The sequence below is a fragment of the Chrysochloris asiatica genome, unplaced genomic scaffold (assembly GCF_000296735.1).
Source record: "Chrysochloris asiatica unplaced genomic scaffold, ChrAsi1.0 scaffold00065, whole genome shotgun sequence".
NCBI classification, from domain to species: Eukaryota; Metazoa; Chordata; class Mammalia; order Afrosoricida; family Chrysochloridae; genus Chrysochloris; species Chrysochloris asiatica.
The window spans coordinates 14,953,532-14,964,837 of record NW_006408583.1 but is presented as its reverse complement, the minus strand read 5'-3'; the positions used below and the strand labels follow the sequence as shown (position 1 = coordinate 14,964,837).

Here is an 11,306-nt window from a genome sequence, read left to right as displayed (position 1 = left end):
AGTATGGCTAGAAAATCATGAAGTGATTTTCATATGGGCTCAAGGAATGTTTTGTGACTACATAATCAAACCACATATATGACATGCTTTAGAGCATTATGGGAGTATGGGACATTTTAAGCACTTCCTGACAAAATATATACTGTGAATCACAATCAGTGTATACCAAAATATTACTGAATCCCCTTGGGTCATGAGTTAGTCTGAGAAAGGGCAAATTATGCACTTGACTTGAACTGTTCTATAGGGTCTTTTTCATGCCTGGCCCTTAAAGAGCTAACCAACCTAGCTTTAGGATCCAGAGAGTTTAATCTAGTAGCACAACTCCTCATATCCAAATTTGGGGAAGGCTCCAAGTGGACCCTCCCACTCCATGAAGGATGTCTCCATGCAGGGTCTAACATCTGGCTCCAGAGTGGTTCCTGAAGCCCTGGAAACTCTGGGAAAGACATGTCTCAAATTGTATTTGCCAATGATTTCTGCAACAGTCATTGTATTATAGAAGTTGCCACTGGGAAGACTTGTGGACAAAAACACAAGCCAGTGGCAGCAATTAAAAAAAAAAACAAAAAAAAAACCTTTGATTTTATTGCTGCCACTGGCTTGTGTTTTGGTCCACAAGTCTTCCCAGTGGCAACTTCTATAATACAATGACTGTTGCAGAAATCATTGGCAAATACAATTAAAAGCATAAAGCAGTACTTTCAACCATACTATGTTGCTGTTGTTGTTAAGTGACACTGAGTCGGTTCCAACACAAGGTGACCCTGTATAGGGTTTCCAAGGAGTGGCTGGTGAGCTTGAACTGCCAACACTGTTGTTCGAACCGACTTTGCAGTCCAGTGCATTAACCCACAGTGCCACACCAATGAACCCAATTATAGTCTTTAAAAAACAAGCAAAGCAATCAAGAACTATTGAGAAAACTAAGTTAAGTGATTTATGCTAAATAAATAGGAGATACATTTTCTACAAACATAAATATATACTAAAAAAGAAATCGGATAAAGGAATCCATATGGTACCTACTTTATGTCAGGCCCAATAAGAGAATGTCTTCTCAGCATGGCTCGTGCCTGGGCATTGGTTAAACTGAGTGTAGATTCTTCATTAATGGACAAGATGCAATCACCAACAGCAATCCGGCCATCTCGACTGATGGCACCACCATGAATAATACTTCGAACAATCACCCCCAAGCCATCTTTATTAGCGCTTACTGTCATCCCTATGGTAAACAGATATAAAGATATGTATTTTTTGTTGTTGTTGTTAAGCGCCATCGAGTTGGTTCTGGCCCACAGCAACCCTGTATACGGTTTCCAAGGAGCAGCTAGTGAGCTTGAGCCCACAGTGCCACACCAAAGACTCCAAAGATATGTATTAAATACCTTGAATTTTAAATCTGTTTTACTTTGGATTCAATTGTTGTTGTTAAGTGTCATAAAGTCGGTTCTGACTCATAGTGACCCTGTATAGGGATTCCAAGGAAAGGCTGGTGAGTTTGAACTGTCAACCTTGTGGTTCAAACTGACCTTTTGGTCCAGTGTTTTATCCAAAAGTGCCACAACAAGACCTATGAATTCATTTTCAATACCTACTGAAAAAAAATTAAAGAAAAACTACCTTTCTAGCTATTAATTCTGTTGTGGTTCAATGTCATTGAGTATATTTAGACTCAGTGGTCCTACAGTGACTCAGTAGAAGAGAGAAGAATTATACTATAATCTTTACGAGACCAGAGTGTCAAGTCCTTTCTCTTGGAAAGTCACTGTGTGGGCACCAACATTTGGATTTTCAGCTGAGTTTTTGAACATTGTGCTAAATTAGATGCAATATTGTAAACATTTTTAAAGAACAATCTTGATTATGATATGTTTCTAGCCTAGTATTTCAGGACAGTCAATGAGAAAGAAGGCTCCTGATGTTATTTATTAACAGAAACGAACCATGCCCAAAAGTATTTCAAATATGCTGTTAAGACTCAAACTAATGATTTTAAAACACATTGTGATTCAGAGGACACCCTTGTTAGCACAAACCAACAAACACATAATTCTTTCCCAAGTGGATTTCTCATGATGAAAGATACAGGTTTTGAAATGTTTAGGTAGATATTCTAATTTCACCAATATCTTCTAAGATCCTCTACGATGGTTAAGACTGAAATGTGTAACTTCCCCCAAACTAACTCACTGGCCCATACCGGGAACCTAACCCACCATCTTGTCCTCATTAGTACTAGACACTTTTCATCATAAACTCTGGTCAACATGGAGCCAAACAAAATGAAGTCTTTGACTACTTCAGTCTTTTATCCATTTATCATGCTGTTATTCAATGGTCTAATTTTGAGTATATTTGTTTTCTTTACATTTAGGTGCAATCAATACTGCAGGTTGTAGTCTTTGATTTGTAGACTTAAAATACTTTCTTTTCCCAAGAAAGTATTTTAAGTCCACTTCACCTGTAGCAAGCAAGGTTGTATCATTTGCATATCACAGGTTGTTAATGAGTCTTGCTTTAATCTCATGCCATGTTCTTCATATAATCCAGTTTCTCAGATTATTTGCTCACAACCCTGATGCACACCTTTACTGATTTTAGGCCACTAAGTAATCCTTTCTTTGGAATCGGTACAAACATGGATCTCTTCTAGTCAGTTGGTCAGGTGTCTGTTGTAAAAATGTCTTGGCATAGACTAGTGAGCACCTCCAGGGCTGAATCAGTTTGCTGAAACATTTCAATTTGGATTCCATAAATTTCTGAAGTCTGTTTTTCACCAGTGCCTTCAGTGCAGTTAGCTCTCTGTTTTGTTCAAGTGCTTAATTAAGCAACGTGCTTTTAAAATGAAAACTTAAAAGCTGACTATGGCATGATTTGAACTCAAAATTGTATTGCAAGTCATTGCTAATGTCAATAAAGGAAAAAGGAAAAACAACAACACATCAAATACAAAATAAATTTGTTTGCCTATCTTTCACATTCAAAAGCATTAAATCTCACCCACTTCAGTTTTCAGTGAAATTAATTTATGAGTGCAAACTTTCACCATATCAATTTAAGAATAAAAACTAAATGGAATGAAAAAAACAACAACAAAGATAGGAAAATATTGAAAAATGTCATTCTACTTCACAATAATGCAGATGATACCACAAGAGAATGGATCCCTGGTGTAGGTATGATAAGCAATGGATTGTAAGGTCGTTTACCCTACAAGGTCAGCAGTTCAAATCTACCAGCCACACCTCAGAAACCCTATACAAGGTTGCTATGAGTCAAACCGACCCCAAAGGACTTAACAACAACAACAAACAGAGAATAGAATAATGTGACATAATTTACATGGGACTATATGGTAGCGTAGTGGTTACGAATCGGGCTGCGAACTGCAAGGTCAGCAGTTCGAAACTACCAGCTGCTCCGCGGGAGACGGATGAGGCGTTCTGCTCCTGTAAAGATTAACAGCCTCGGAAACCCTGTGCAGGGTCGCTATGAGTCGGAACAAACTCCACGGCACATAACATCAACAACAACATATTTTATCAGAGTTAACAGGCCTGCTGTTAAAGCTTCTTGTTGTTGAGTGCCATTGAGTTGGTTCCGACTCATAGCGACCCTGCAGTCCAGCGCATTAACCTGCAGAGCTGCACCAGGACGCTAAAGAAAGGTTGTTGTTGTAGCTGTTAAGTGCCATCAAGCCAGCTCCATCCCACAGCAACCCGTGTAGGGTTTCCGAGTTGCAGCTGGTGAGCTTGAACCACCGAAATTTTGGTTCAAACCTACTTTGCAGTCTAGCTCATTAGCCCACAGAAGCACACCAGGATCTGCTGACTATAACAAATATATGCAAAGACAGTCTCTCCTTATAACTTTGTTGAAGGAGAGTCCTAGGCTACTATCAGTTAAGTACTATTCCCTGACTGGAGGTACTGATATCATATCAAATAGGGTAACCATCTGCTCAGATTGTAGCCTGCTGTTGTAGTTAAGGGCTATGGAGTTGGTTCTGACTCACAGCGATCCTACATAGTGTTTATGTAGAACCACCAACCTTTCAGTTCGCAGATCTACAGCTTATCCTACAGTGCCACACCAAAATGCAACCTAGTTGGAATTTAAAAATACACGGAGATACTTAAGCCCATTCAATCCCACCAGCCTCATCTTAAAAACCCCACAAAGGGTCTCTATGAGTCAGAACCGATTCTATGGTACTTAACAACAACAACAACAAAAGACCATTCTGGGACTCCTGGTATGGTTCTGTAGGATAAGCACTGAACTCCTACTGGAAAGGTAGGCACTTCAAACCCACCAGCTGCTGCTTGGAAACCAATATGAATTGCAACTGATTCAATGGCACTTAACAATAACAGGACCACTGTGTTTTCCATGTAAAATCGTGATTGTAACAAAAGAATATATGTTACTTAAAATGCAAAAATGACCTGCTTAGAATTGTAGATCAGAAATGAATGAATTGGCCAAGTACTATTCTCTGTGTTGGCATTATTTCTTGGTTGGTTACATCCCAGAAGGTGCAGACTCTGTTATCAAGTTAACTAAGTGTCTTGTAATATATTAGGGCATTTGGAGCAACTGATCTATGAACCTGTTTCTTAGTCTGCAGAACCAGGGACGTAGCTGTGTAACTCATAGAGGGGACAAACAGTTTTACTTATGGCATTTAGGATTTTACTTTGATGGGAAGTCTTCTTCGTGCAAACAGAGGGTTCCAACCACTACACTTTATGGGTAACAGCGGACACAAAACTGCCACCTGGAACAACGACTGAATAACTTGCATTTATATTTTGGTGGTGGCACACCTGGCAGTCTCTTTAGTCTTTATTCCAGTGAATGAAGGAAATTAGATACAAACTGACTTATGCATAACGGGTAACATTCAAAGAAACTAATAATTTACTTTTGCAAAGAATTTAGAATTCCAAATTGCTAACTTTTCATTTTCTAAGAATCCCTTTTCTGATTTGCTGTTTCACATACAAACAATTTGTATATCTTTTACTTGAATGTAAATGAGATTTGTGAATACTTTTAAATAATTAGGAGACTGGGGAATTCAAGCTTGACTGAAATAAACAAGGCTGTTAACCATTTTTGAGGAGAAAAATGAGAATATAAAAAAAAAGACCAAATAATGGGCATGAAATTTTTGATTATCTATTTTCTTAGCTTTAGGAAAAAAATATTGAATGAACACTTCCCCCATGTTCACTATTTCATGTGCCTAAGGACACTGAGTGAGTGGCTATACGTTGAAAATAAGGAACTTACCTAGGCTAGAATTGCCTTTTGCTATGTTGATAGTTCTCTCAAAAGATCCGTTCGATGCATTTGGGAGCATAGCACATTCAACAGGAGAGGCGAGAGGGTTCTGTTCAAGTAAGTACTCAGAGCTCTGACAGAAAGAAAGGAAAAGTCACATGGAAAGGAAAACTAGACTTTGGAGTGTGATTTCAACATCTCCTATGTTCTTCAATTGGCTGTGCTTTTTTTCAGCAAGAACATATTACCAAAATGAGTTCATTTGTTGTCTTTGGATAATCCCAGAGTCAGGAGTACACTCTTTGCATATGATTACATTGGGCAGACAACATTTACTCTTCACTTCCCCCTTCCCCAAAATGATCTTGGAAACGTTACCTTTCTAGTTGAATCAGAGAGCACTGAAGAACAGTGCTCTGCATTTGATAGAACTTCATTTGAGAGCTGAGACTCAGTCCAAGCTACTGTGTTTTCACATCTGTATTGTTGCTCAATAGCATTTGCAGGTGTGAAATCATTTAAGGTAAAGCCAGCAGCAGACCCCATGCTCAAGTCCACTGCAGGCATATTCTCGTTCTGTCTTTGCAGGAGACTCTGAGCATATAATTCCTCCAAGGACATCTGCAGGTCAAATACTGGATCTGAAGACTTTTCAGCAACATTCTGTTATGAGAGAATTTTCAAAAACCAAGAATCATAATCAGAATTCCATGAATGTGTTTTGTAAGACTGCTTATTAATGACGGAAATGCAATGATTTACCACTCAAAAGAGATGAACAAACATGGAACCTCTTCACTCAGACTTCCCACAAAATATTTTTGTTTTCATGAATGCTGTGTAAAGGTATGTCCTGAAAATCATATAGCTCAGGTTGTACTGAGTTACATATATGAAGTATACTCTTTGTAAGACCTAGAGAAAAAAAATAAGTTCTACCTGCAACTAAAATTATTCAGATTTCAAACTATATAAAGAAGTAAGTTATATTTCCAAATCTCACTTAAAGTAAGGATTATTCCAATCAGTCTCAAGTAGTTCTTATTTATAATGAGATCTAGAGTCCTGGTGTGGGGCTGTAGGAAAAGCACTGAAATCTAACCATAAGGTCGGCAGTTCAAACCCACCAGCTGCTCCTCAGTAAACCCTATGCAGGGTCACAGTGAGTGGGAACTGAATTCATGGCACTTAACAACAACAACAACATGAGACCTAGACCATAAAGACTCTGGCACTTATTGATTCAGATTAATAAGAACTTCCAAGAGAATATGATTGGCATCTATGCACAAGGAAAAGAGGCCATATAATTTATTTATAATAATCTAAATTATATGGCTTCTTTTTCTTGTGCATAGATGCCTATCATGTTATAGGAAAGAGCTCATAAAGATTCCGGAAGATAAAACAGAGGGAACACTAAGATGGAATATCTTGCTTCCTTTGGATGTATCAACAGGAAGACAATATGTAGTGAAGGAGAGTGCCAACAAAGGCAAGGGAAACCCACTGTCAGAGCGACCGGCATAATTGTCACAATGATGAGTCACAACGATGGGCTTGAACATGCTGATGATTGTCAAGATGACACAGAATCAGGCAGCACTTTGTTCAGTTGTATACAGGCCTGTATGAGTCGCCACTATCGCTCAATTGATCAAAGAACAGATAACTAATAGATATATAGGTATACATATACATACACAATTTGTAACCCTAAAAAGAATCATGCAATCAAAAATTCTTACTAGATCTTATGCAGTATCTTTATATCTTGATATGAGAGATTTCCATGTCAAGAAAATAGAAGTCAATTTTGAGTTTCTTAGGGCTACACAATATTCCTAAGTACAGAAGACAGGGGAGTGTAGCTCTGTGCCAGGGTTCGTATCTCTGTGTTTACATCCTTGCTCCACTGAAAGTGAATTGTGTGAGTATTTGAAAGTTACTTAAATATTCATCTATAAACTGGAGAAAATCATAGGACCAATAGGAGCCTCTGGGTGGTGCAGGTGGTTAAACACTGGACTACTAGCAGACTCACACATTTGTTGTTGTTAGGTGCTGTCCAGTCATTTCTGACTCTCAGTGTCCTTATGGACAACAGAATACAACACTGCCCAGTATTACACTATTCTCACAATTGTTCTTATGTTTGAACCCATTGCTGCTGCCACTGGCCATTCCATCTCACTGGGGAAGCCTTCCTCTATTTTGCCGATCCTCCACTTTACCAAGCTAAATGTCCTCCGCCAGGCACTGGTACCTCCTGATAACATGTCAGAAGTATGAGAGACGAAATCTGGCTATTCTGGCTTCTAAAGAGCCTTCTGGATGTATCCAGTAGCACTCAGAAAGACAAGTCTGGAGAGCTACTTTTAAAAGGCCACAGCCTTGAAAATTCCTACAGAGCACAGTTCTACTTGGACACACAAAGTTGCAATGAGTTGGAATTGACGCAACAGCAGCTACAAACAACAACAATAATCATAGGATTGCCAAGGTCAGAAAACGAGTATCTGCAGAATCCTAACAACTGGCCTGAATTAATAGGCAATGCCCAGTTAATGATAGCCACTGATGTTATTTTATGAAACATTGTGCATATGTGTGAAAATGTACTTCTTATGAACTCCTAGATTTAGAGTTGTATGTCAAATGATAACCCACCATAAAATGTTGGTTTTTTTTTGTGGTTGTTAAGTACTGTCAAGTCAGTTTGACTCATAACAACCTAGTCTAGGGTTTGTGGGGAGCTGATCTCGTGGTCCAATGCATTATCCTGCAGTACCACACCATGACTACTAAAAGTTAATATATAGTTCCAAATTGTCTTCCCATTTCCACTAGAGAAAACAGAGTATGGGATAGCCATTATTCATCTTGCCATGATCTATGTGGCGATCTGATCTGTAAGAAATATAGTCAGCAGTGTTTTCTCTGTGTGTCCTTGATTCTATTGAGGATCTACCATTTGTATATCTTCTCCTCTGACCATTCTCTTCATATGTCTTATCAAACTCTCTAGGAGGTTTATTGTTACATGTTTTTATCATTTACATTCTGTAAATATAAAGGTGTTGCTATAATAGATGGTGCAAATACTTTCCCAGTCTGACATTGATATATTTTTTTTTGGGGGGGGGGGATGTTTCTGTAAAGGTTTTTATTTGTGGGGGGGGGCACAGTGGACAGGGACCTGCTTGGTCCGTCTTGGCAGCCGCTTTCCTCATGGCGGCCAGGACATTGCTGAGCTCCTCTCGCTTCCTCTAGGCACGGATGTGCATCCCCACCCTTTTCTTGATGAACTTGAGTGCCTGCTTGTCCTTGGGGACCCTGAACAGCTCCATGGCCCGGCGCTCATAAGGCGCAAAGCCACACACCTCCCAGATCATGTCCCACACGAACTTGGTGTGCTTGGTGAGGCGCCCACGGTGGCGTCTGTGCCTAAGTTTGCTCACGTTCTTGGTTACTTTGTGGCCCTTGTTGAGGCGTTCACACAGCCGTGGCTGCTTCTCTTCAATGGCTGCTGAGGCTGGAGACTGACATTGATTTTTAAATTCTGTATATATTACAGTTTTATGTCTAACATTCGTCGGCCCATTTGTCAACAAACACGGCTTATGTGTTCCTGTGGTGCTGGAAGCTATGCCACCAGTATTTTCAATACCAGCAGGGTCATCCATGGTGGACAGGTTTCAACAGAGGTTGAAACCACAATAAGTATACTAGGCAGAAGGAGAGGTGGACCTTTATGAATTGGTTAGCCACTAAAACCTTAAGAGTATCAGTGGAACCCTGTCAGAATTAGACCTGGATGATGAGCCTCTCAGGTTGGAAGACACTCAAAATACGACTAGGTAAGGTCTGCCTCCTCAAAGTAGAGTTGATCACAATGATATGAATGGAGTAAAGCTTTTGAGACATTCATTTGCTGATGGGGTACAACTCAAAAATGAGGAGCAACAGCTGCAACATCTAATAATAATCAGAACGTTGAATGTACGAAGTATGAATCTAGGAACTTTGAATGTTGTCAAAACGAAATGTACCACATATAAATCGGTATGCTAGGCATTGTTGTTGTTGTTGTGCCGTTGAGTCGGTACCAACTCATAGCAACATTATGCACAACAGAATGAAACACTGCTTGATCCTGCACCAGTCTCACAATCATTGCTATCCTTGAGGCCACTGCTGCGGTCACTGTGTCAACCCATCTCATTGGGGTCTTCCTCTTTTTCGCTGATCCTCTACTTTACCAAGCAAGATGTCTTTCTCCAGGGATTGGCGCCTCCTGATAATATGTCCGAAGTATGAGAGACAAAGTCTGGACATCTTGACTTCTAAGGAGCATTCTGGCTGTACTTTTGCCAGCACAGATTGGTTTCTTCTTCTGGAAGTCCGTGATACTTTTAATATTCTCCTCCAACACCATAGCTCAAATGCATCAATTCTTCTATTTGTTGTCCAACTTTCACATAAATATGAAGTTATTGAAAATACCATGGTTTGAATCAGGCACACCTTAGTCTTCAAACTGAAATCTTTGCTCTTGAAACATTTTACAGAGGTCTTGTGTAGCAGATTTGCCTAATAAAATACATTTTTTAAATTTGACTCCTGTTTCTACCAGTCTTGACCTCCACCTTCCTTGCCTGTTTACATGCCCCAAATATGAGCAGGTTGTTATCATGAGTCCTGAATCAGCCCCGACACATGGGCCAACCCCAGTGTCCCGGCTCCCAGCTGGCCATAGGGCCTGCCCCATGGAGCTCCCTGTCACCCCGGACTAATGGGAACCAGATGGCCATCGGGTGACTCAGCCAGCAGCTGGCCTGTGGGAACCCAGGCATCCTGCCTTCCCAGGCCCCCACAACAACTCAGATTTCCCCAAAACATAGAAAAAGAGAGAAGGAACTGGCCACGGAACAGGTCAAGGGCCAACAAAGCAGCACCTGGAGACCCTGCAATCCTGTTAAAAACACCTCCTCAGGCACACAGCCCAGAGTGGGGAAGACCCCACGGTCTCCTGGGACCTTGGCTCCTCGCCCCCAGCTTCAGCTCTGCCTACTGGATTGGCCAGAATTAGAGGCAAACACAGAGAAATGAGCAGGGCGAGGAAGGGCTGTTCAGATGGGGGCACCAGCAAGTCACCTCAGGTAGGGTGACCGGGTACTTCTGTCTTCTGCCGGCTCTGTGCCAGGGACCTATGAACTGGGAATGATTAGCTCCACTTAACAGATGGAGCCAGCCATCAGAAGCTAAGCTGAGACACCGTGCACCCAGGTGTCTATAAAATCATGCTGGTCCTAGAAACTGCTCTACTAGCCCGTTTGCAGGTATCAGGGGTCACCCAGGGCTAGGCAGATGTACAGTACACAGACAGACTTCCTCAGATGGAAAGATTCACAAAGCACTAGATATTTCAGATAACAACAGCGAAGATCTCACCCCACAACCATCCTACACACAGTGGGTGGCTATGCTACTGAATTATCCCAGTATCCCCATGAGGTAGTACATCAGCCTCTATCCCATCTCCCTGAGGAAACAGCAAGACCCAAGGCTGCGCTCTGAGATCCGTGGAGAGTAATGCGTGATGTTTGTTTCTTAGGTATTCATGTCTGTGCCATCAATCTGTAAGGCTGCACACTGAAGGTATCAGCCCTTAGTGACAGGTACATTTCTAACCAATCTGACATTAAACGTATTATATAAAATAAAATTTAAAAAATGAAGCAAAATGATGTTTTTGACAACAGCTATCTTTTCTCCATTTATCTTGATATTATTTATTGGTCCAGTGGTGAGGATTTTAGTTTTCTTAACATTGCAATGCAATCCATACTGAAGGCTGTGGTCTTTGATCAGTAAGCATTTCAAGTCCTCTTCACTTTCAGCAAACAAAGTTGTCTCACCTGCATATCACAGGTTGTTAATGACCCTGATGTTATGGTTTTCTTCATATAACCAGCTTCTCAAATTATTTGCTTATCATACAGACTGAA

General features: G+C 40.6%; 1 protein-coding gene across 1 annotated transcript in view; it reads right to left on the bottom strand.

Moving 5' to 3' along the window:
• The window catches only part of MPDZ (multiple PDZ domain protein), a 236,534-nt gene that overhangs the window by 91,297 nt on the left and 133,931 nt on the right, over window positions 1-11,306 (bottom strand). The window contains exons 18-20 of the mRNA XM_006864508.1: window positions 5,674-5,958; window positions 5,305-5,428; window positions 1,030-1,228 (exon numbers count right to left, since the gene is read on the bottom strand). Of these exons, the coding sequence (XP_006864570.1) occupies window positions 1,030-1,228; window positions 5,305-5,428; window positions 5,674-5,958 (608 nt within the window). The remainder of the gene's footprint in view (window positions 1-1,029; window positions 1,229-5,304; window positions 5,429-5,673; window positions 5,959-11,306) is intronic.